Source organism: Primulina tabacum, unplaced genomic scaffold (genome assembly GCF_025594145.1).
Source record: "Primulina tabacum isolate GXHZ01 unplaced genomic scaffold, ASM2559414v2 Contig418, whole genome shotgun sequence".
Taxonomy (NCBI): Eukaryota; Viridiplantae; Streptophyta; class Magnoliopsida; order Lamiales; family Gesneriaceae; genus Primulina; species Primulina tabacum.
Window position 1 is genome coordinate 75,875 of NW_027459742.1, and position 26,616 is coordinate 102,490.

General features: G+C 33.4%; 2 protein-coding genes across 5 annotated transcripts; both read left to right on the forward strand.

Annotated features, from left to right (window-relative positions):
* The first annotated feature begins 3,010 nt into the window (after positions 1 to 3,010).
* LOC142534179 (uncharacterized) lies at positions 3,011 to 8,442 on the forward strand. Of its 2 annotated transcripts, none has more exons than XM_075641113.1 (4): positions 3,011 to 3,747; positions 6,620 to 7,210; positions 7,645 to 7,936; positions 8,143 to 8,442. In XM_075641113.1, exons 1-4 carry the CDS (start codon positions 3,130 to 3,132, stop codon positions 8,175 to 8,177), a joined length of 1,536 nt encoding a protein of 511 aa, XP_075497228.1. In that variant the 5' UTR covers positions 3,011 to 3,129; the 3' UTR covers positions 8,178 to 8,442. The 2 variants fall into 2 exon arrangements, with proteins under 2 accessions (XP_075497228.1, XP_075497229.1); XM_075641114.1 differs by having other exon boundaries at positions 3,013 to 3,747; positions 6,623 to 7,210.
* A 12,550-nt stretch (positions 8,443 to 20,992) lies between these two features.
* On the forward strand, positions 20,993 to 24,696 carry LOC142534183 (protein PTST homolog 2, chloroplastic-like). Of its 3 annotated transcripts, none has more exons than XM_075641118.1 (8): positions 20,993 to 21,715; positions 22,231 to 22,377; positions 22,599 to 22,754; positions 22,828 to 23,042; positions 23,683 to 23,828; positions 23,920 to 24,067; positions 24,331 to 24,399; positions 24,483 to 24,696. In XM_075641118.1, exons 1-8 carry the CDS (start codon positions 21,118 to 21,120, stop codon positions 24,576 to 24,578), a joined length of 1,575 nt encoding a protein of 524 aa, XP_075497233.1. In that variant the 5' UTR covers positions 20,993 to 21,117; the 3' UTR covers positions 24,579 to 24,696. The 3 variants fall into 3 exon arrangements, with proteins under 3 accessions (XP_075497233.1, XP_075497234.1, XP_075497232.1); XM_075641119.1 differs by having other exon boundaries at positions 20,994 to 21,725; positions 22,211 to 22,377; positions 24,308 to 24,399; XM_075641117.1 differs by having other exon boundaries at positions 20,995 to 21,725; positions 22,211 to 22,377.
* Positions 24,697 to 26,616: the final 1,920 nt, after the last annotated feature.

Sequence of the window (26,616 nt, forward strand, 5' to 3'; positions counted from 1 at the left end):
GTGTATAACGTGAATGTAAGTCACCTCTTGTTTATCAATGGTCAACGTTCTACATGATAGAGATTATATTATTTTACTTAAGTCTGAATTCTGGCATTCTATCGATGTGTGTGTTGATTATTTATTGTTATGAGAGTTTTTATCGTATCATCGATGTCGAATTAGTGGTTTGATGTAGGCGTATGCCAAATCCAGATGATGAGGACGGATACATATAATATGTGAGAGAGATTGTCAAGAAATAAGACAATTTGAGAAGTCTATTAGTTTTTTTTTTTGAAAACAAGTCTATTAGTTGATCAGCTTGGAGATTTGATTATCTTTTCTGTAAGATTCAATTGATGATATCGGGTATTTAGTCTTTTAAACTAATTTTATGTTAGAAAGTTTAACTAAGTGTGGTTTCATTCAATGATATTTTTTTTAAAAAAAAAATCGACTAAGCTTATAAATTATTACATGTGTTTCCAGTGTGGAAATCTAGACCTTACATATGTTATATTAGCTCTAGACATAAAAAATTGATAAAATGTGGAAAAACCAATATATTGCACTCGGAGCGGTAATTGTGTTCGATGGAGCCTGAAGCAAAAATTTAAAGATGAGATTTCTTGTTGCTGTAAATAATGCTAAAATTTAGTTAATAAATAATAAATGAATACACAAGAAACAATATATTACATAAAAAAATCAATAAATATTTGAAATATTTACATAAATAATAATCGTCTAGCTAGTTTAGAGGAAAAAATATGTCAAATCTGTATAATCCAGTTTTCGGATTATTTCTTTGTCAGTCAACAACATAGCTAGCTCATTTAGCCTATTTTGTGACATTATTGATCAAAGATAAGTGTTTATTAACTTCAACATTGATAGGCTTCTTTCTGTTTATGCAACTATTACTATGATGGTTAACAAAATCTTATAAACAATATAAGTATTTGCAAACAAATAACTCATTTTTGCCAAACATTGTAACATCTTAAAAATTATTGAATCTATGTACAATAATTCATCAAACTAGTTAAATATTAACTCGTTAACTTCTCCAAACTCAACAAATCCCCAAAAATCTCTTGATATTGTTTAAATTGTTCAAACCGAATTTGAAGAAAAGATCGAGTTTGATCAATTATAAACAGAAAAAAAAATTCAAATTACTCTTTTTTTTATTTAACATTGAGCAAAAAGAAAATTTCAGTAGATCATCAACTCGAAATATAAATGTTGGACCTCCTCAAATACGGGATCCTGAGGCGATGGCTTCCTTGAACTCATAAAAGCTTCGGCCTTAATTACACTCAACCTAAATTTTGATTATGCAGTGGTATATCGTAGCAGTTTTTATTTTTGATGAAGTCTATCGTAACAATTGATTTCTTTTAAAAAAAAAAAAACTATGAAAAATTGAGAGAGACACTTTGCTTGAATGGATTATTTTTTCCTTTTTCTATCCAAGAATGATTAACTCCATTATCGTTATAAAAAAATGAACTCCATTATTATTTGATTGCACTATGATTGATTCTGAATATATTCCATTTGTTCCTACAGAAGTGAAAATAACCACCACTTTATGAGGACCAAAAATCACACGGGACCATGTTCAAAAATAATAATAGACATTTTGTGAGACAGTCTCACGAATCTTTATCTGTGAGACGGTTCAATCTTACCGATATTCACAATAAAAAGTAATACTCTTAGCATAAAAATTAACAATTTTTCATTGATTACCTAAATAAAAAATTCGTCTCACAAAATACGATCTTTGAGATCGTCTCACACAAGTTTTTGTCCAAAAATAAAAATAAAAATAAAATCACACGAGATTTACTTTACCTCAGATCCCACGTTATGTTTGCTATGAATAATCACTATTCATACCTATTTTATGTGACTATTCATATAGTTTACTATTTAAAATGCTCTATGATTTTTATAAATTGTATATGAGTGATTTGGAATCCAAACAAACTTTTATCATATCGTCTCACGGTCAATTCTGTTATATAAATTGCTTATTTGAAATTTTTTATGTCAAAAATACTATTTTGCAATATAAATATGGATCGGATCGACTCATCTTATAAATATAGATGAGTAATATCGTCTTACAAGACACTATACATGAACGATAATCTATATGTAACAAATTGTTATGTGACATATACCGAATATTACAATTAGAGTAGGTTTCTTGTGAGACGATTTCACGAATCGTTATCTGTGAGACGAGTCAACCCTACCGATATTAACAATAAAAAGTAATAGTCTTAGCATAAAAAGTAATTCTTTTTCATGGATGACCCAAATAAAAGATCTGTATCACAAAATACAACTTGTGAGACCGTCTCAAACAAATTTTTTGTAGCAAACATGAGATGATATAAAATATTTATAATAACGTGGGTGCATATTTATATGTGCGCATGCTGTACGATTTTTTTAAAATTAAATGTTGAGCAGCACAATCTAATTATGCGATACTTATAATTGATAAAACAGGACATCATTTTATAAATCTAAAGTCACGAAAAAATTTGATTTAAGCTTTGGTTAAACTTGTAAAAGTTATTTTTGTAAAAATGGATATTCTTTTATTTAAATAAATCTATAAAAAGAATTGGTTTTTTTAGAACATAAAAAAAATTAGTCAAGAATTGATATTTTCGCACAATACTAGTCCAAGATCACACAATAATTAATTAAATACTTTAATTAAATGTGATACCACCTAGAAATTTCATTTTTATACGTCAACCCTTTAATTCAACCATCTTACAACTTAATTCCGAAGTCACGAAAATTCTAGAAAAATAAAAAATAATTGGAATTATATCACGAATTAATTTAATGAGATGGATTTCTAACCCAGCTCGTTTTATATTTTATGTTTAAAATATTATCGAATATAGATCGAACTGAGCTATTTCATATATTTAATTAATTAATAAGAAAATTTAATATGAGATAAATGGCCTTTATTTATTCATTCGATTTCAATAAAATCCAAAGACCATAGACAGATAATCCCTTTTGGACCCCTTAATTTACAATATATTTCGAAATTGCATGCAAAATTAATCCAATTACTCACCCACCTTTACGCCTAGCTTCTTGTTAATGGAATTCTTCAAGGAGGCGAAGGCGGTAAGATTAAGGAGCCACTTGAACAAGTACTTGGCGGCAGACGATGACCAAGTCTCCACGCGGCAGAGCAGGATCGGCGACGCCAGGAGAGCCCGGTGGCTGGTGGAGCTAGTCGACGGAAACAGCTACGTCGTCCGGCTGAAGAGCTGCTTTAACCGCTACCTCACCGCCTCGAACGACCACTTTCTATTGGGCATGACGGGGCACAAAGTCTTGCAGACTTCGCCGGAGAATCCCGAGAAAGATTTGACCATCGAGTGGCAGCCTATCAGAGATGGGTTCCAGGTGAAGCTGCGGGCTTTTGGTGGCACGTGCTTGAGGGCTAACGGCGGGACGCCGCCTTGGAGAAATTCGGTGACGCACGACAACCCTCATGCGGCGACGACGCATGATTGGGTCATGTGGGACGTGGAGGCGGTGGAGGTCCCGGAGGATGAGGCCGTGGCGGATTACTGGTCGATGGTTTCGAGCTTTTCGTCTGTTTCCGATGAGATCACCGGTCTGGAGTTAGGGTTCGAGTCGCCGGTTTCTGTGCGGTCTGGGCTGTCCGATTCGGCCTCACCTTCGCCTAGATTTTCCATGAAGAAGAAGGTACGATTGTTTACTCAAATAAAGTCGATTTGTTTGGAATTTTTTTTTTAAATTACCAACAAAATTATGATTTTCCTTAATTAGTGTTAATTACACAAATAAAGATATAAAGTTCTGAGAATATCATTAGTATAATTATCGTAATTAATCAAGTAAATCTTTGTGTCGTTTGATTGAATCGAATCGGACAAGGTATTTTTTGCCTAAATTGGAGAATATCACATACTATTTTTTTTTTAAATTTCAATTCAAAAATTAGTAACTAAGCCCACTCGCTCTTTGTATCACATAAAATATTGAGTAAGTCTTTTATGAGACGGTCTCACGAGTCAATCCTACCGATATTCACAATAAAAAATAATGTTCTTAGCATAAAAAATAATATTTTTTCATAGATGATCCAAATAAAAGATCTGTCTCACAAAATACGATCCGTGAGACCGTCTCACAAAATACGATCCGTGAGACCGTCTCACACAAGTTTTTATCTAAAATATATGCATCATATTGTTTTATTTATCAATTTAAATATTAAAAAAATTAATTAAAGGAATGGTATATATTCAAAATATATATATAGAAAACAAATATTAATTATAGAAGGGTAAAAAAATATATGAAGAGATTAAGAACAGTGGCTCTCGGTTGACAACAAAATAGAGAGACTCCAAAAATGACTTTATTAGGACAAATAAAATTAACTTTTGCACCAACGTTTGTTACCAAACTTTTCACACGTATCCATTTATTATTGGAAAACCACAACAATATGTCACATACATAACATTATATCAAACAAAAAACAAATGGGAGATGAAGATTGTCACACGGCTTTGCATGAAAAAGACCTCATTTTTAATCGAAGATAAGACGACGTGTATTTTCTCCTGTCTCCCGTAGAAACTTGTGGACACGGGTTTACACTATAAAGTGTAATCCAATGGGATTCCTTTTTTAAACTTATACATAACACATAATGAGATATTACATTTTTTATCTTGATATTTATTAGCTTTTCAGGTCAAGTCGTCGGACGATTCATGATTTTAGTTCACTAATTTTATTTTTATTTTTTAATTTTAGTTTATTTTCACCAGTATATTCATCTTATATCGAAAAATGATAATGTGACATCAAAAATTGTTGAAATAGTACTGAAAATTTATTACATGTCCAATGTCATGTCAGCATTCTGGTGGAAAACGACAAAAATTGAAAAAAAAAAATATCATTGAATTAAAGTCGTGAATTAACATATAACAAGACTAACAGTGAAAACATGTATATTAAAATTACAATTTTCCTCTCGAATACGTGTGGTTGTGTGTGTTGTGTGTGTGTAAATTGCATAAACATGTATGAAAAATATAGTTGAGTTATCTTATTTTTTTATTAGAAGTGTCCTTACCATAAAATGATGTATGAAGTGAGTCATCAAAATATATAGGTTGGAGCTTCCAAAAAAAAAATAATAATTAAAGATTGGGGTGGAGAAATAAATATTATTTGCATTAAATAATTTTTCCTTCGATGTCTATGTATGGCTTGGTGGCCATTTAGCTCATTTATGTTTTCGTGCAAGTCATGCTCATTTGAATATTGTATTAGGATCGTTGTAATTAGGTCAGAATTAATGTCACCTTCAGAATATTCTATTTTATATTTTTCATTTTATATATATGATCCAAATGAATTTAAACTTTATAAAAATTCAATATTCTATCTCATTTTTGTCTATATGCAAATTTCAATGAAATAAAAAATAAATTCATACATAAATTTTCCAAAAAAAAAAATCTCTCACACATTGAAAAAATGTGCGTGTTGCTAAACTGTGTTTGGATCTCTACTGTGTTGAAAATACAGCACTTGATGTTGTGCACTTTTTTACACGAAATGATCATATAATCGTCTTGTGGACATCACACTATTTGAGATGAATTTAAAAGGTTGTCAGATTAAACGAGATGATCATGTGATCATCTCGTGTGGAGATGGTGCTGTGTTTTCAACACAGATCTTTATTTTTCTTATTTTTTCTTTTTAATATATGAATTTGGCCATATATAACCTAGTCCAATTTGGTGAGCTATACATTGCATTCTATTCTATTTATTAAAAGTCGTTTTCATGGTTGTAGTTTGAGCTCTTCTAAAACTATATTTGGCTGAACCTTATATTTTAACTGTTATTATTATTTAATTCTATTTAAAAAAATATATAATGATCATGTGACGTCCCCAAGGATTTATCCATCAATTCTTCCCTCTCATTCTTGGTCAAATTTTCGGGTGTTCTGATTTGTTTGATTAATTTGATTTGGTTGATTTATTTTCTCGGATCGAAGTTGATGATGTTTCATGAAATATTCGAGTCGATAAAATATGTGATGTTCATATGAACATTTAAGCAGTTAAGTTTATCAATTACTGAGCTATACACCCCAAAAAAATGTAGTAAGAAATACCAAAAGGCTTGCACCAAAACATTCGCAAGAACGAATTAGCTCTTTCAAGCGCTTTTCTAGAAGTGCGTTATGACCCGTGACCGTCTGTCTGGGGGCGGCTCCTCCGTAAGATTTGCGGTGTATCGCGAGAAAACAACCGTGACTTCTCACGTCGAACAAATTCTCGATGATTTTAGATTCTTTTGTTGAAGCACATTTGTTTTTTCAGGAAAAAAAAAAGAGTAGAATATTATAAAAAAGAAACGAATTTTAGTTGGGAATACGTAGAATCAGACAATAAATGATCCTCGTTCCTGTTGTACGAGGCCCCCCGACCTGCCTGTCGTTTATCTTCTCCATCTTCGACAAATTATTCACCGATCAAAAGCCAATCATTCATCTTCACTCAATTTTTTTTCCGCGCAGAAGCTTAGCTCGAAGTTTTCAATGCCACGAGCTCCAGCAATGGACTTGTTCCAGAACGCGAAAACGGTCCGCCTGAGGAATTGCCACGACAAGTACTTGGCGGCCGAGGAAGACGAGGAATCCGTCACCCAAGATCGCAACGGCGCCGCCAAGTCTTGTAAATGGACGGTCGAGTTTGTCGAGAATTCGAACAACATTATCCGGCTCAGGAGCTGCTACGACAAGTACTTGACGGCGTCGAATCAGGCGTTTCTTCTCGGGATGACTGGCCGGAAAGTGACCCAGACACGTCCGAGCAAGCTCGACAGCTCCGTAGAGTGGGAACCGATCAAGGAGAACGGCGCCGTGAAGTTGAAGACTAGGTACGGGCAGTTTTTGAGGGCGAATGGGGGTTTTCCGCCGTGGAGGAATTCGGTTACACATGATATTCCGCATCGGACGGCGACCCAGGAGTGGATTCAGTGGGAGGTTCATGTGGTGGAGATTATGGTGGAGCAATCTCCGGTGGGTAAAGAAGAATCTTTTGCTTCAGAAACCAGCTCGCCTTCCACCACGCTTTCGCCCGTGTCTGCCAGTTTTTCTGGTCGAGAGGTAAGTAAATCCGTCCGTAATCGTTCTATATAAAAGTTGAAATGCGATCAGAAATTGTGCAAGTTAACCAAATCCCATGATCCCGTATAAAATTAATTATATTTTAAAACCATATATTATTAAAATCAAGAGTAAAAAAATGTCCCTGTAAACGATGAAATGTATCTCATTTTTTTTAAAAAAAACAACGCTATTAATTTTACATTAAAAAGTTTTATGCCATTTTGACATCTCAGAGGACGATAAATAAGACTTAAATAGATTTGTACGTAAATGTAGGAAATATGTATGATTTTAAAAAAATACAAGGAAGTTTTCTGTATGTGGAAATGTTTTCAAAAACCAAATTTTATGATAGTTTTAGTCTAAGGTAGAAAAAAAATGAATCTTGATGGGAAATATCTCATTCTGAAGTTGTTGGTACTTTGGCGCAGTCAAATGACTCTTTAGCTAGTTCGCCACCGAAGGCGAGTGATGGCAGATTGATTTATTTTCACCTCGCTGATGAATATGGAGAAGTGGATGAGGGGTTCGAGGAGCTGCGTGTTTCATTCAAGGGAAATGGCGTGCACGAGTTAACGAGGAGGCTGGAGGTTGAGTTGGGGCTTGAAGGGATCACGGTTTGCACTCGAAGCCCGTTGAATGGGAAGCTTTATCCTCTTCGTCTGCAGCTTCCACCCAATAATGCAACTATGCATGTTGTTGTTGTACCGCTTTCGTCACGAGGTGATCTTTGATTCTGCATTAGTTTATGAATTATTAACATTTATATTGCGCAATATTTGGGATGAGTGATTCTTTATTTGAACTTAATTATCGAAGTTGGAGAAACGTTTGTCTTCTTGACTTGAAGTTGTTTAGTGAACTGATCCTATATTTTCTTGTGCTGAGAATGCTATTCACTCTCTTCTTGTTCTGGTGTGTATCTGTAGCTCAAGATTCGGCGAAATCAGAAGTGCTGTTGTAGGAGAAAGTTCAGAAATCCCAACGATTTTTCTCAAATAATGGTGTGTTTTCTGTACATCCTGCTCTGGCCTGATTCTACATATGCTAGCTTGGTAGAGAGTGAATTTTGCCATGTTTTTGTTTATGTTTGTTTTGTTTTGTCTGGAAATGTGTTCGAGGCTTATGTATTTATTATATATAGATTCAACCGGTTACGAAATAGCTTGTAACTCTGCTTGCTTAGCCTATTTAACGCGTTGCACCACATGAAAAATACATGTGGCTAATTGTCGACTTTTCCGTTTAAGCGTGGACCTTGATAAACGGCCGTCATAGTTTGGCATACATGATAGGATAAACATGTGTTATATAATATAATGATAAGTTAATGATAAATAAGATGTAGGATATTATATTTAATGTTTGGTATAATTTTAATAAAAGTGATTAAATTTATATATTAGATTGTAATGACAAAATTAACCTTATCATAATAAATTTTATAATTTCAAATTTGTTTTTTGAGTTCATATTTCTTATTTGTTTATGCGCCTAATTTTATATATAATATAATATGATAATTGAGCCCTTAATTTTGTGAATCAAGTCAAATATAAATTTTTAAGGTTAATCGAGTGATACTAATAATTTTATTGAGATTTATACAAATCATTTATATAATTATCTCGAGTTCATTTATATAATTATCATATTATATAATATATATAAATAAATAAAAATATTTATTTGATCTTAATTTCTACTACAAGTGAAATAAGAGAACAATAGGATTTAAGATTTTTATATATTGAAGGTAATTAAGTCATTTATGGTGTTTTTATCATTAGTTTAAAATTATCACATATCATAAAAAGGATATTTTATCCATATATAAAATTATTTATCACGATATTATCACGGGTTTTCTAAAAAAGTACCAAACGTGGGATAAGGTGGATTATTTATCAATCCCTCTGTTATTACATGTACCAAACTATACCTAAGAATAATACACTCACGGAAAGATCCAATAAATCCCTCCATCGGGGTCAAATCTCCCTGTATTGGCCCAGTGCATGATCGTATTCCGCTCAAGTGTGTAGTACTACTCTTTGTCCAAAAGAACGTGAACGCCACTTCATGCACTTTCCTCTAAAGATTGTGGAGTGGTTTGGTCCGGATAGGGGGGGGGCTTAAGTTTAATTGAGCTTTGACTGGCGAACACGGCTGCGGATCAGGTTCGCAAGCTTGAACCGACCTTAATAATTTCGAGCTCAATCCCGGTGATGTTCTACGTTTATTTTTTAAATACACATACGGATAATATATGTTAGTTGAAAATGTCAAATTGGAATACTAATTAGAACTTGAAATATTAGATAAACGAAGGTCAAGAGCGAGTTTAAATTTTGAGACTATAGTTTTAAGTTTTGGAAAAGAGTTTTTTTTTTATATAATTTTTAAGAGAAACCCTATTAGTAGAAATCCCAAAATCACACTCTTGGGACTTGATGTTTAGAAAAAACTCTATCTGTTAAGCTACATGTGACTTACACCAAAGTTTTAACACTTTATTAGTATATATAATTATTAAAACAAACCATGATACCAAAAGTTAGTTACTCTAAGGTATCTAAAATGTTGACATGACAAAATGTTGACGTGGTGTCGAAAATTGTCGTCTTCTCGAGAATTTGATCAAAATAGGCGAAAATTAAATCTTAATCTATCAAAACCAAACTGTAAAAACTTAATAGATTACCCAAAAATCGATAAGTTTATGGACAAAAAAATAATTTTTTCTATATAATAAAATATACGTTTTGAATGAGGTAATGAAATAATTTATAAATATTTATTTCACTTACGTACCAAAAACGAAACTCTTTTTCTATATTTTCGCTTAATTAGTACAGATGTTGCACGGAACACACACATTGCATGTGTGTAGATTACAAATATTAAATTGAATTAAAATTTATTTTTGTAAATTTGAGTTTAATTATAATTTTGCAGGATAATGAGATATTGGGAAGATGATATGGAAAGTTTTGAGTGAACAATTTATTTTTTTACACTTTTATTATTAAATATTTTGGAAGAATGATAAAGATAAATTTGGTCATCCATTAAATTATCAAATATAGTTTTCTAAAGGATTTACGCATTATAGGATAGTAATTTATATTTATGCATTTTCGAGTTCTTGAAAGTGGAAAATATAAGCTGGAAACAAGTGTAGTTTTACTGGTATCACTTACCATATTATTTTAATAGATATTTTGTGAGACATGTTAAACCGTCGTATTTATAATAATAAGTAATATTTTTGGTATAAAAATTAATATTTTTTATGAGTGACCTAAATAAGATATCTATCTCTAAGATTTTGTGTTGCTATTTTTATTAAATTTTGTTCCCTGAGCATGTGGATGGCTAAAGAAAATTTTGGAAAACCATTTCTGTTAAAATTGGAACTTGGACCTAACTCAACCCTAAAAACGAGCTCAAGGGGAGGATTGTCCAAACCTATATATACAACTCCCAGGTTATTTATCCAACTGATGTGGGACAATCAATTAACACACCCCTCTCACGCCCAAGAATGGTGATGCGTCATTACATCTACGAGTGCGCTTATTGCACAATACTTTTGAAGACCATGATCAACCAAACTATGTTGAAGTTTGTGTGCAACAAGAACTCATGAATGCTGATTTTAAAAATGATGAACTCACAGTTGATGTTGTAGAAATAGAGGAAGAGTTATGTTGTTGGAGTGACAATAGTGTTAGTAATGAAACAAATGAGAAAAGATTAATTGATACAGAGAAGGAATTTGAAAGTGAAGGTGATGAAGATGATTCAGATTACAATTCTGATTGTGACCAATTTTTGAGTAGTGATGATGAAGTTGAAACCTTGATGGCAAAACTAAGTGATAAAATGCATGGAGATGTCTTTGAAAGTGAGAAAAATGGAATTATAGAATTTGAGGTTGGTCAGATTTTTAAGGATGTGGACATTATAAGAGTGTTTTAGAGGATTACAAAGTCCAGGAGGGTTTTAGAATGAAGAGGATTCATAATACAAGAAATATGCAAACAGCGAAGTGCAAAACCGATGGTTGCCCTTGGAGGATCCATGCATCAAAGTGGATTGATAGAGTAACTTTTAAAATTAAAACTTATGGTGGTTCACACACTTGTGTTATGCAATGCAGAGATAAAAGTGCAACATCCAAGTGGATAGCTAAAAAATATGAGAAACAACTGAAATCTGCTCAAGGAATGACAGTTGGGGATTTGGGATCTACTCTTATTGATGATTATGGTGTTCATGTTGATGTTTGTAAACTTCATAGAGCGTGAAAAAAGGTGACCAAAAAGTGTATGGGTGATCATGAGGTTAGTTATAACAAACTTCCCAAATATGCTAAAGTTTTGAGAAAATATAATTCGGGCGTAACATGTAAAATATTGTGTGAAGGATTAGATTTGTGCAATCCAAATTGTAATCCCATATTCAAGAGATTTTTTGTTAGTTTTGTTGCTCAAAGAGAGGGGTTTGTGAATGGATGTAGGCCCTTCATTGGGGTAGATGGTTGTTTCTTAAAAAATCCTTTTGGAGGACAACTTTTGTGTGCAGTAACACTTGATGCAAATTCTAGTATTTTTCCAATTACAGTGATGATTTCTGAGGGAGAAAATCAGGATAGCTGGGAATACTTTCTTGATTGCTTACATTGGCATTTAGGAGATGAGAGATACTTAACCTTCATGAGTGATAGACAAAAAGGTCTCATAAATGCCATTAAGAAAATTTATCCTAATGCTAAGCATAGATATTGTGCTTGGCATAGGTATAATAATTTCAAAAGCTTATTTCCTGGACGAAAGTTTAGGAATAAATTTTGGGCAACAATGAAGGCTACTAATGTGTTTGACTTCAATGATATTATGGATGAGATTAAGCAAGAAAATACAGCAGCGTGGAATTGGTTGATGCAAGAAGAACCTTTTCATTGGTCAAGACATGCTTTTGACATACATGTTAAGAATGACCATGTGACAAATAATATGTCTGAGTCATTTAATAGTGAGTTAAGGGTGATGAGACAAAAACCGGTACTTACATTATTGGAGCATATAAGAAGAAAACTAATGAAAAGATTTTGTGAAAGACAACAAAATGCTATGACTTGGAACTCAATTGTGCCCCCAAAATTTGAAAGCAAATTAAGCAGAAACTTTCGAGAAAGTAGACAATTGCATGGATTTGAATCATCTGAGCACTTATTTGAAATTAGTGATGGCAAATGGTTTGTTGTGAATTTGAATTCAAAAACTTGTGAATGTGGAGAGTGGCAGATTAGTGGAGTTCTATGCAAGCATGCAATTTTTTGTATCAATCATATAAGAGATGATCCTATGAAATATGTTGATAATTTTTTAACAAAAGCTGCCTATTTTGAGGACATATGAGAGCAATATCAATGCTATTCCTGATGAATCTATGTGGGAGGATGAGAATTATCCTAAGATGATCGTGAGAAAGAAAGAAAGCAAACGTGGTAGGCCAAAGTTAAAAAGAATAAAAAGAGCAGATGAATCACTTACTGGGAAAAAAAATCAGAGATTTGTTCATTCGAGTTGTAGCATATGCAAAGAACTTGGACACAACAAAGCCACATGTCCTCGCAATCCTGGGAATTTTGGTAAAAAATTGAAGAAAAAGAAGAAAGGTAATATAATTTGTATTAGTTTATATTATTTTGGACACTGAAATATTTATTATTGATCTTATAAAGAATGTAAAATTAATTAGTGTTTGTTGTAATATAGTTGTTTAAATTCAAAATTTCTTACTCATAATGTTTTTTTAAATGTCAAATTTTTGTTGTTAAATAATCGTCATTTCCTTACCTTTTTTTGTAATTATTTGACAGGAGATGTGCAAGAATCTCATCAAAATTGAGCATGATGGTAGAGTTTCAAACTTTTGGAAATGCAAGGATAGCTTTTGTGTTAAAAATTAAACTACGATTCACGATGATATTTTATATGTTTTGGAAATGACTTTTTTTGGTAGATTGTTTTGGAAATGATAATATGATATTTTTGGTAGATAATATCAATGCTATTCCTGGGAAATGACTTGTTTTTCGTAGACTTTAAAAATTAAACTATGATTCACGATGATATTTTTTTGTATTTTTGTTCAAAGTTTCAATGATATATAGGGTGATTAACTTTCAAAATTTTATTTATTACTCATGTACTTTGTTGTGCTTAAATAATCTACGTTGTTAGTTAAATAGCACGGGACACAATCTATCGTGGTTTGATTGATATTGTTTAGATGGGTTTGTTATATTAAATAAAATTTGAAATTAATTTTTAGTCAAGAATTTGTTAAAATATCATATTCAATAAATGGTTATGTAACTAAAATATTACTTTTTTTTTATCACAACCACTATTTATTTGAAAATGTTTTCAAAATTATTAATGAGAAAATTACGTATATATAAATCAAAATTTTAGCTAAATATATAATTTATTTTCTATATTATCAATTTATTTATTTAAAATTATTTACATATTGAATGCATTAATATAATATATAACCTATCTAATATAATAAATATAATATACAAATATTCCTAATTAAAAAAAGAAATAAATTTGTATTTTTTTGTAATAAAGGGCAAATTGGACATTTTAGTTAAATGTCATCGGAAATTGGCCGGCATCCCGCGGATATGTACCAATAAAACCATTAATAAAAGTTCATGTACCAATTTGACATTTATTCAATAGTTCATATACCTAATTACTTTTTACTCGGAAAAATAATGAATTGAAATATAATTAAATAACTAAAATGAGTATACTAAAAGAATACATTCAATCTTACCAAATTTCTGATTCAAGGGGGTTTCATCACTCAATTGTATCAATGTTCATCAGCTAACAATTATTTATTCATGCAAATACAAGTAATTAACCTTAGAATTACATGGATAGCCGCTAAAATTATTGCATTTTCCTAATTTAATTGACCAAATCTATCATCCAATCAAAACTTATCAATAATCAACTTCGCACTATATAGTTCCACATTAATTAAAAATAGTATATTTGTTTTGTGAAAACAGTTAATCATAAATCTAACAATAGAGATAGATGCAATTGATAAATCCAATTTCTTCGATTTATTTAGATTAAATATAATATGATAGCACAACACATATAATCTAGTGCTACTCATGTACCAATCGTTCATGACAATTAGGGATCACTGAATTCATGGATAACAATAGAAAATTATATATCGAATTAAATTGTCAGATTAATCAACATACAACTTTCATATAAATAAATTATAAACAAACAAATATTTGAACAAAACAAAAATATTAAAATAAAGTACAAAAATCTCGTAGTGATAAAATTGAAATAGTAGACACCATTTGAATCATAAATAAAAATTTAGCCTAGAGTTCCTGAGAAGAGATGAAAAATTCAGAAGAGATGAAAAATTCCTACGACTCCATGTGTTTAACGTTGAAGAGAGTAAAGGAAGAAGAGAGAAGTCTAAAGATAAAACAAGAACTAGAATAAAACCTAATAATATTGGGAAGAGATTAGGTCTATCAATAAGGAAACTAGAATTTTATGGAATAAAAATCTATCAAATTTTTCATTATCTCAAAAATCTTCAATAAATTAAATACCACAATTAGTACTCCTGAAATATGCCAATCATCATAATTTTATAGCTCTATATCCAGTCACAAGGCAGGTGTGAAGTCATCACAAGACGTGGTCATGCCTTGTTCCATGACTTCTTCTGTTTTTGTCTTTCTTTCACAGCTTCATCTTTGTAACTTCAAATGAGATAAAATTCACATTTTTAGTCCAAATTTTGCTCCAAGACCATAAAACTCCATTCTAAAAAAATAAATAACACAAAATTGTTTCAATTGAATATGTCGAAAGCGAGAACAATGAAAAATTTGATAACAAAAATAAGAACTATTATAATCTTTTATCATAGCCTAATAGAGACAAAGATTTCATTGGTTTGGTATGACCAAGTTCAAAAACTCTCATTAATTTTTACAATTATGATATTATTTTTATTTGATTTAATATAAATAAAAAATAAGCTCAAAAGAATAATAAAAATCAATTATATACACGCACAAGTCACAACGAGTACACGGACACTGTTTTAGAATATAATAACTACTCGATCGACAGCAGCATTTGCACGGCACTAATTCATTTTTTGGGCCAACAAAGAATTATCGTAGTAGTATTGTCGTCCACCTTCGTAAGCCGAAACTCTGGCCCTCGGCGATTGAACTACTCATTATTATTAAACTTAAATATTCCACTTCATACAAAAGATTGAATACAATCTTGGGATAAAAAATTCTCAATATAATCAATTTCATAATTTAGAAATAAATGAAGTGGCATGTGTTAGCTTTCATGGTACAAGAAAGGATGAAGAAGGAAGAAGAAGACCATTGTTGTGATATAAAGTAGCTTGTGTTTGATTTCATGGTCACACCAATTTTTTTTGAATCGTATTTATTTTTTCTTTAGGTTATGTTTGAATTGATATATTTCAAATATTTTTATATTGTTTATATATTTATACAGTATTTCATGTTAATTATAATGAATTCATGTTCACTCAATTATAATGTCATTTAAATTTATTCCATGCAATAATATATAAATAAGTAAGATATAGATTTAAAATTTGGTTTATTGTTTAATTTTAAACGATAAAACTATAACCAAAATTCATTTATTTCAAATTCATATCCCAAACGTAATTGTAAGATTATATGTATATTACACATTCAAATGACTTTGTTACACATTGAAACATAACAATGTGCCAAACACCTGTACTTATACAGGGCATGATACCCCGGGAAACGCCCGGATCATCCTGGGACTCGGGCAAGGGATGAGACGAAATGATATGGGAAGTCGGGGTAAGAACCAACCCGAGGGAATGAAGTGTTTTTTTATAAAACATCAATGAATTTGCGACACTACCAACACATACTCGAGTGAACCTAAGTTCTCAGCTTAGCCTGGGCAGGGTGATAGGACTTAGAATATCATGGGTCATGTCCTCATTCTCGCACCACGATCATCTGCCCGAGCACCTTGGTACATGTGTCAATTTTGGGTCCATAGATATGAGATGTCATGCTTCGAAATCATTGACATGTCAATCAACAAACGTAGAGATGATTTGACTAGAGGGAGTATTGACTATCAAATGTGGGAGTGTCATGAGGCAGAGCATTAGCAGTCATCTTACCATAAGTACCAACTGAACACTAAAAACAAAATCATCATTACATTTTTCCTATAAATACTCGGGTTCTCTTGATCCAGAAGGATTTTATTTCATTTAACATTTTGCACAAGTTCTCAATGTAATGCCCGAGATTTTATACTGTGTTAAATTACGATTATTGATTTTTAATCGAGATAATTATGAAAGGGCTACCCGGACACGAAATGAGATCGCGTGTGAAAATTGATGTGCGAGGACAGTAGCATCGGCGCACATGCGCGACCGGATGCGCACACATGCGCCAAACAGGCAGAAGACCTCACGCATATGCGCGCAAGATGTCGCGCATATGCGCAAAGCCTATGTGAGGAACTCCAGAGAGTCTCGCGCATATGCGCGGAGATGAGTCGCGCATATGCGCGAGGCGATGTGCAGGATACGCACGGAGACCGAGTGTCTCGCGCATATGCGTCGATTGGGGTCGCGCATATGCGCGAGACGTGGGCTGCAAAGGTTGAGCCACTCGTCCTCCTGCATGTACGAGATATATATATATATATATGTATGTATATATATGTATGTATGTATATATATGTATGTATCATTGAATTCGTTCAGAATTCAGAAAATAAGAAAAGGGACGAGAGAATTGTTGAAAATCCTTACGCCTTTATATTGCGATCCGTCCGTCAGATTTTGAATCCGACTTCGACACCGTGTTCCTAGCAATGACAGCTACAACATGACATAAGTTTTGTGACGTTTTGTTAAGATTTGAGATTATGCTATGTCCAGAATCAGATACGATTCATATATAGTGTTCTTGACATAGTAGACATCATAGAATCGAAGTCAGATTAAGAAACAGATATCATATGGAATTGTTATGATTTTCAGAACGGGATTGACTGAGATGTGATGTCAAATTTATACGGTGGTTGATTATAATTATTGGAATTAGGATATACTGGTATGGTATCACCGGTATCGCAAGATTGTACTGTTGTACCGTCAGAATTTGATAAGACGAGGATGTTTTGATTTGAATAGAATATTGATACAGTATATTGATATTGTCATTGCCAGATTGAACATCGACAGGCTTTGAGTCGAGACTTCGATTGTATCAGAGCGACATAATAAAAGGTATAAATAAATATTGATTCGGAATTGCACAACTCGAATTAGGTTTGACTTGAGTTTCCCAAAATCACATACTTTATTTTATTGCATTGATATTTGCAGATTATCAGATGGATATGTTTAGTCTATTGAATTATAGCAGAGCCAGAGTTTGAGTATAGGGCAGATCAGCCTAGCTAGGGCAGAACCGCCGAGTCTTTGTCAGAACCGCGAAGACTCTAGACTTACGGTGTATCGATGAGCTTAGATGTAGATCGACGTCTATTGTAGACATTTGATACAGCATACCAAAATCTAATGTTTAGTCTATTGAATTATAGCAGAGCCAGAATTTGAGTATAGGGCAGATCAGCCTAGCTAGGGCAGAACCGCCGAGTCTTTGTCAGAACCGCGAAGACTCTAGACTTACGGTGTATCGATGAGCTTAGATGTAGATCGACGTCTATTGTAGACATTTGATACAGCATACCAAAATCTAAATTAGATCGGGATCCCTATGTTAGAAATAAGTTGAGATAAGATAATAAGTCATTGACTTAAATACAGATTCGTATTGGTTCATGTAGTCAGATTGGATACATGTTTTAATGATTGTTTATGCTTTTATATATGTTTTATATGATTGCATTGATACATTGTTTATACTTGGATATTTATATCTCACCGGAGTTATCCGGCTGTTGTCTTGTCTGTATGTGTGCATGGCAACAGGTGGGATATGTTCAGGGTCACAGAGGTGAAGAAAGATCGAGTTAGAGTGGAGACAACGGACTTGGACTAGAGTTAGGGTTTAAACACTTGTTATATAATTGTTAAACCTTAGTTGAGACTGATTGTATATAGTGCAAGATTTGTACTTTTAATACTGACGTGTATGTTAAGATGTATGCCATTACGTTCCGCATTTAAAAAAAAAATTTAGACCCTGTTTATTATAATTAATGAAATTAGTCCCAATGACGATTAATAAGATGATTAGCGTCCGGGTCCCCACACTCAATATACATTTTTTATATTTCACTTTATTTTTGCGAAAAAATTTGACTGACTTGAACGTCGGAGTGCCGAAAAAACTTCTGGTGCTCCACTAACGTTCTTTGCTCTTAAAATGTTCAGATTGTTCTGCCCAGATATATACGATATGTCATGTCTCCAATGTGACGAGAAGAACCTACCCAGCCCGGTGAATCGGCCACCCAACTCAGCCGATTTACCCGGTTATCATAAGGGCATAATATTCTCTCTCGATTAAGAAGAAACATGGTTTAGATTTCATGTCAAAGCAAAAACATTGCCAGTGCTGTTAAATTTAGGAAAAAACATGAATAGAATTGTCATCAATATCATTCAGACCACGAAATAATGGGATTTTTTTTTTTTTTTTTTGACATTATCTATTACTATATACGAAGAGATATCCATTTAAAAAGCTAAATTTTGGTGTGAAGTCATTTTCCTATTCTAGTTTTGACGTTTCATGTACAATCATTATTTTTAGTTGACTTAAAATTTGTTTATCAGTACTATATATATATATAGATATATATATAGAGAGAGAGAGGAAGAGACCCCTTTAAAATACTAACTTTTGGTGATGTTATTTACCTATTCCAAATTCACCTTTTCATGCCACTCCAAAATTTGCAAATACAGACCTTATTTTTAGTTAATTTATTGTTTGTTTCATGAAAAATTTTATTCAAAAATAATAAATAAATATTTAAAAAATGCTTCGAGAGTTTAAAAATATCGATGTACGTTACTTACAATCCCTGTCATAATACTTACAAATTATCAATTCCTATCCTTAAAAAAGACAAAATAACCTTGAGCGTGCACAATTATCTTCCAAGTTCCAATTCCAAGCCGACTCATCTTTTATCCAGTTTTGGACTCCACATTTCGAAGTTTCGAAGCTAAACAGTATATATTGGTCACTTTAATATATTTTTAATTTTATTATGAAAGAATAGCTGGTTTGATTAAATTTTCAATGTGTTTAAAAGAAACCGAGTTAGTAAATCATTTGTCGAGGAGATTCTCCTTAACAAATTCATTTGAGCTGCAATATGAAAATTACTAAACTCATGAAGATATATTAGCAAATTTGAAGTAGAGACAAGAGAAAACTCATTATCCTTAAGACGAATTTGTCTCGCATATGATACTCACGAGATATGATAATCTTCTATCAAGATACAATTATTTTTAAGTTGTGATAGTATCACTAAAAATCGCAAGTTCCATAACCTGAAAATGAAGAAAACTTCCTTTTGAGAAGAAAGAAGAAGAAGTTCAAAATGAATGCAAATGTTGTTCCTTTGTTTGATCATCTCAAAGTTTTTGTTATGTTGTATCTCTTATTGTTAACTCATTCAGATTGATTGATACTCAAGTCACAAATCTCGAAAATATGACAAACAAACATCTTTTGATGACAATATCCATGAAAACTCGTAAATCTTGATAAATAACAGGAGCCTATGCACCTTCTCTGCTCTGAAATTTCCAGGGCAACAAGGGACTAAGGGAGGCGGCGCCTCTGGAGGTGCCGCTGCCCTGGAAATTCTAGGGCACAAGGGAGGAGTCCCTACTGCCCTGGAACTGGAAATTCTAGGGCACAAGGGAGGAGTCCCTACTGCCCTGGATATTTCCAGGGCACGAATGGGAGCTAAGGCGCCCTGTTTAGGCGTCTTCCTTGTTGTTTAGGAAATTTATCCACAGTTTTTAAGACGCACATTTGAATCTTCTTATTCGATCGAGCTTTCTTTATCTTTTATTTTACTTAATTTTTATTCATTAAGCTCAAACATTGTAACGTCGTTTTATTTTTGCTTTTTTTTTTATTTTTTGAAATGTCTTAGATTTCATATTTGATTTTCTTAATTGTATATTAGTATAAATTTTAATCGATTTTTCTGTATAATAATACTAATAAAATAAATAAATAAAGAAGTCATCTCATTAATGAGTTTGATCACAAATGCAATTGTATTAATAAATAACTAAATAAGTCGTCTTATTTATGATACAAAGGGTTTGATCACAAATAGAATTGTCAAAACGAGTTAGCAGGACGAATAATTTGACTCTTTGGTATGTTGAAAAATTATCTACCCAACAAACCTATTTTACCCGACCCGACCCGACCCGACCCGACCCGATAAATATTGTTAATGTTGTATATAATTTGGTGAGTTAAGACCGAGCCGCTCGCAATCGGCACAACCCATCATTAAGCGAACCGACTCACAATTTGACGCATAAAAAAAATAATCCACTCAAAAAAATTTGTGATCAAATTAAATATAAATAATAAATGAAAGGGGAGTATGAATGGAGGCATAATAAAAGAAAATGGTTGCCACTTTTTTCGCACACATTGTTATTGTTCTTTGCTTCACAATTTCTTCTTCTTCTTCGTTTACCTGTCTCAAGGGGCTTATCCTCTCGTTACACAAAGTGTTGGGAGAAATGCCTGAACGATGGTCTTACTCATCAGCAGCCATAGCCGTATCCTAATATCTCACAACACATTCTCGCGTTTGAATTATTCTCTCACCCCTTTTCTGATCTCCAGGCGTAATCCCAAGAATTGGCCTCAAATTTGTAAACTAACTGCTGTCCCGGGGGCGCATTCTTTCGGGTTTGTGAAAGCGAGGAGGGATAAGAATTTCGGGGGTTATTTAGATGAATCGTGGTGTTGTTTGTGTATGCAGAGTGAAGGGGACTTAGAACTGGAGGCGGAAATTATGGAGTTTATGAAGAAATCTGAGAAACCGACGATGTTTCCGACTAGAGACGAGTTGGCTAGAGCTGGAAGAATGGATTTGGTGGAGTCGATAAAGAAGATGGGTGGGTGGTATACGCTTGGCTGGGACGAAGAAAATGTGGAGAAAGATATGGATTTTGATATTGGGGAGTTCCAGAGGAGGGTTGAGAGGATTGGGGAGAGCGTTTCTATGGGAGAACAAGACAACTGTTCTTGGTCTGGGAACGATAAGGAAGATGTCTTTTCCTCTAGTTCGGATTCTAATTCTGAGAATTTGAATTCCGCGCTGCTGACTTCTTCTTCGCCGTCGGGTAGATCCCTGTGAGGTTTTTATATTTGAAATTCTTCATAATGCCCATGATTTTCACAACTCCACTTTTTCCTTATAATTCTTGATATCATTTTTTTGATTTATTAGTATATATAATCAATATTATGATAACTTGATGATTCAATGTTAACGGAGTGTAAGTCTGTAACTTTGGCCATGAATTAAGGCTTATGGCAAGTAATTTCATAGTTCTGCGTGTACCTCTTTCTCTTTTCATTTCATGTTGCTAGGTAAAAATTTGACTTACAACTGTTTATATTTATGCCCGTTGATTGTAATTGCGGCCCGTTTTCTGAAGATTTTCAATCATCAATCTTAGTCTGAGGTTTTCTGTTGGTTTTTTTTTCCTTAATCACTGTATATTAAATAGTGGCTATATAATTTTACTATTGACATGCATGATGGGAGGACATTTATTCAAATATAACTCTTATGGGAATGATGTTCATAGCGGATATTTTCTTTCATGGCTCAGAGAGATGAATGCTGCTGCAGATACTGGCATTGAGGGACTATTGAATAGATTAGAGAAGCAGAGGAGTAGCAATTTTGGAGTGGATTTAGAGCAATTTGGATATGGAACTCATGCCACAAGTAAAGATGAGGCGAATAACAATTATTTTGGAACCTCTTTTGATGTGGGTATGTTGATTCTTTTGAATAAGTACAACATTTGTTCACGCAGTCTGGCGATATCCTGTTAAATATTTATTGATTGGAGTTTGGTATATCAAACAGACGAAATTGGGGGAATTATATCTTATATGACTACATGTGTTTATATGTTATTGATCTGTCAGTTGTCTTGACGCCCATGTTTGCGTTCTAAAATATTGGACATTGTGTCTTTTGAATTGTAAAAGCCAGGGTTGATAATGGAGAAAATGGCAGACATCCAACAGGTCTCCGCCACCAAGGTATATATAAACCAGTTGACAAGATGAGCTCAAACTCTGAGCCGGAAACATGGAGAAATTGGAGCAATCAGCGGGCAGGATTCCACTATTCAGAATTTGAAGGTGCTTGGTTTTTACTTGTCTCTTGTTTGGATATTTTAGTCTTTCTGGGTTTTTAACTTCAAGTAATATGCAGCTGCTGAAATTTCTTTTGAAAAAGACATCGTGGAACATGGTAGAGAAACTTATCCTGATACATTAACTGCAATTAATGGTGAATCTGGTGAAGCTTGGGATGTATCTGAAGAGATTAATCTCAATCACATAAAAAGCCGCATTCAGCATCTAGAGTTAGAGCTCTCTACGGCTCTTCGTTCCTTGAGGTCTAAAAGAGAGAACATGACAGAAGAGGTGGGTAGCTTGGAATTTTATTCTTATCTTTAATTGGCTTTGTTCTTCCAGAGTTCCCTGGTGCATATGATATAGATTGGTGCGTATGTCATAACCTCAGGCAAGGAAAATGATATATCGTTGCTGCAGTCCTGCATTGCTGCGCTTGGCTCAATGGCAAAATAATCGAAATTAGGAGCTTGAACCACCCTTGAGTTTAGAATATTTGAGTTTAACTTTTATCATTAGATATAATTTATGGTACTACAGCAGATGTGCTAACCCGCAGTATTAATGGAAAAATCACATGTTCAACTCCCATAAATTAAATGGTAAGTCAATAATGAATGTTTTGGATTGCTGAAGAAATCAGTTATCTTTCCTTATCTGTGTCATTGTCTATTTGACATAACTATCGAATCTGGCATTTGGAAAGCTGCACACTTAAAAGTTTTTAGTTGCAGCTTCATCGTCTTTTATAGCTTTTATACTGTGGCGGGGTTCAAACCTACATTTGTGATTGAAATGTCCTACATCTGACAATGACAACCAAATTTCTCAACTGTTTAAGAGTTGACAAAGAACACCGACAGATGCTTTTGTGTTTTATGTACAAAACATCATATTACTCTTTTTCTTCTCCCTCTTTGGTCTTCACCAGGTAGATGGAATCTCTGTCAGTGATTTTCAGAAGCTTTCTGATGAACGAGAGTTCCAAGAGAATGAGTTTATGAGTACCCAGGAGCGGTTGCGTTCAATGCGAGCCAAGATGGCTATATTAGAAGGGAAAATGGCAATGGCAATAACGTATGCTATTTAATGCATTTGATGATGATGATCAGTGGATGACTATCTTTTTATAATTGAAAATTGACATTTTCTCACTACTCTCTTTAAGTGACGCACAAAAGATAGTTGAAAAGAAGCAGGAACAGATATATAGAGCCCATAAAGCCATACAACATCTGCGGGATACATGCATTGTGTGGCATAATTCTGCTTCAGAGGTCCTATTAACCGGATCTTTTGATGGATGGACAACTCAGGTCAGATCAGTTTTTTTAACCGTGGTATATCTCAGAACTCATGTTTCCTTGTAGATAAGACAAAATTTTGAGGTACAGTCAGTTGAACAGAATTATATTGTTAGTACCTATTAACTTCTTGAAAAATTTTGTTTCGACAAACAATCATATAAACATGTGGTTCTGAGATTGTGATGCGAAAGCGACTCCACCTTTTAATAATGGATCAGAGTCTTCTTCTTTTGTTGTTGATTAAAGTAGTCAAATGGGCACCTTGATTGCAGCGGAAGATGGAGAAATCAGAGACAGGAATCTTTTCTGTGAGCTTAATGCTGTATCCAGGTAGATATGAGGTAGGTTTTCTAAAAACCTCAACTATGTGATATATTCAGCTTTACCATGATCATGAACTCTTTCCTCTAATATCCTGCTGCAGATTAAGTTCATAGTTGATGGTATATGGAAAGTCGACCCTTTACGCCCCATTGTCAACAGTAGTGGCTACCAGAATAACCTTCTTATTGTTACATGAGAGTGAAGAGAGCATATAACCCATAGGCGATGTTAACATTGAGACGCCTCAGGATCTCAAAAATCATTTGCTTCTTTTCCACTTTTTTTGTATATATTTTTTTTATTTTTTGCTGCCAGATCTCTTTCTTAACTACGATATACATGGTAAAATTTGGGTATAATGTTGGAAAACAAAAAATGTTACGAGTTTTGTTGTAGGATAAAAAAAGTTGTATTTGAATATTCTATCATACAAGGTGAATACTTTTCATGCTACTCATATATAGAGAGCTAATTTGGAACAGCAATGTGAATTGTTTCAATACTTGTACAGAAGAAAGTTAGATTCTTGTAGTGAATTTGAATCACCATCTTTCATCAAAGGTGTTTTATGAAGGATTACTAAGAGCACAATGATGGTCTCCACCAAGCATGTATAGTTTTTCTTCTCCTGCAAAAAAGCATGAAATAGTCCAATTTGTTCATCCTAGAATCCAAATAGTTATTTCCTTCCAACAAGATCCATGATAATGATTAAGAAAATTCATGCTTGTTAACAATAAAGCATGATTCCATCCTAAAGCAACCTGGTGGAAAGACAGCCGTATCAGTACGGCGAGGAATGCTAACACATGATGTATTCCAATATCCTCTTCCACAAGTGTATAAACTTCCAGTAGCTAGATAACAAGCGTCAGCAACAAGAAGATATGAAATTCAATAAAGGGGAATGCTGAATTTATAAACTATATAAATATTGCAAAGAGAGGGCGAAACACAACTCATGATTTATGTGGTTTGGTCGTTAAAGTCTGCATCCATGACGAAAAGACAACCCAAAAGACTGAAACTCTATTAATCTTTTGCAGTTGAGATTAAAATGATCATATGTTCTTATGGATGAAAAATAGAGATTAAGCATGGTAAAAAAATCTTTGTAGCAATTAAATGATACACAAATATTTTATGATTTTAAAAATATCGAGTCTGATTGTAAAATACGTTCTCTGATTCGTAATGATAAAGATGTAGACAACCAATATGAAACCAAGAAAGAGGAAAATGTTGAAAACACACCTGATAATGCAGCACTACGAATCTATCATCTCCATTCGCACAAATACCAACAATTTCAACTTCTGGGAGACACAAGGTAGCCTGAGGGACACTAGTTGATTTGATTATGCCTGTGGATGTACCTAATTGTCTGCTCCTTCGCGATCCAAATCCGTAAACATTGTGTTCTACATCATCTACACAAAAATGATAAATGTAAGCTGGGTGACAAATTTGGTTCAATCCATATCCAGTTTATAATAAATGCTACATCAGAAATCAAAATGCAGTACGAAAACAAATCTTCCCAGAAAATTACCTTTGAGCGATGCTAGTGTATGGCGCATACCGCAAGCTACTTGCTCAACATGCTTAGAACTAAAATACACTACCTCCATAGGAGAGCGTTTTGATTAATAATCACCATGACCAAGCTGGCCAACCAAACCATCTCCATAAGTGAAAACAGCGCCATTATCTGCACAGAAGCTGTCAATGTTCAGAAGCAGGTAAAGAAAAAGTAAAAAGATGTTTAGCCTAATAGAATGCAAATCTAAAGATGGAACCTTGAAACATCAGTTGATATTATCAATATCAACGAGTAGGAGAAACAAAACCTGTAACAAATCTAAAGTTATTCCACCCAGCAGAAACACAAGTAACAACAAATCCTTCCAAAGCCTTCACTTCATTCGGCTGCAAACATTTGATCATCTCCCCATGGCCCAATTGGCCAGAAGTTCCCCGCCCCCATGTAAACACTCTTCAACCTGCAACCAGTAAAACAAAAAACCATCAAAAGTGGCAGAATTAAAAAGCAAGAACAAATCTTCTGCATAATTTTCATTCATTAGAGTTTCTACTCTACCGGGTGTGATGGAAATAACATGAGCGCCTCCGCAGGAAAGGGAAGCGAAGGGGCCAAAGGCAGAGAAGGAGTGGTTTGATTTGTTGCTCAGCATGCAAAATATTTTCTCATACGTCTGCTAAATAAATGTCTT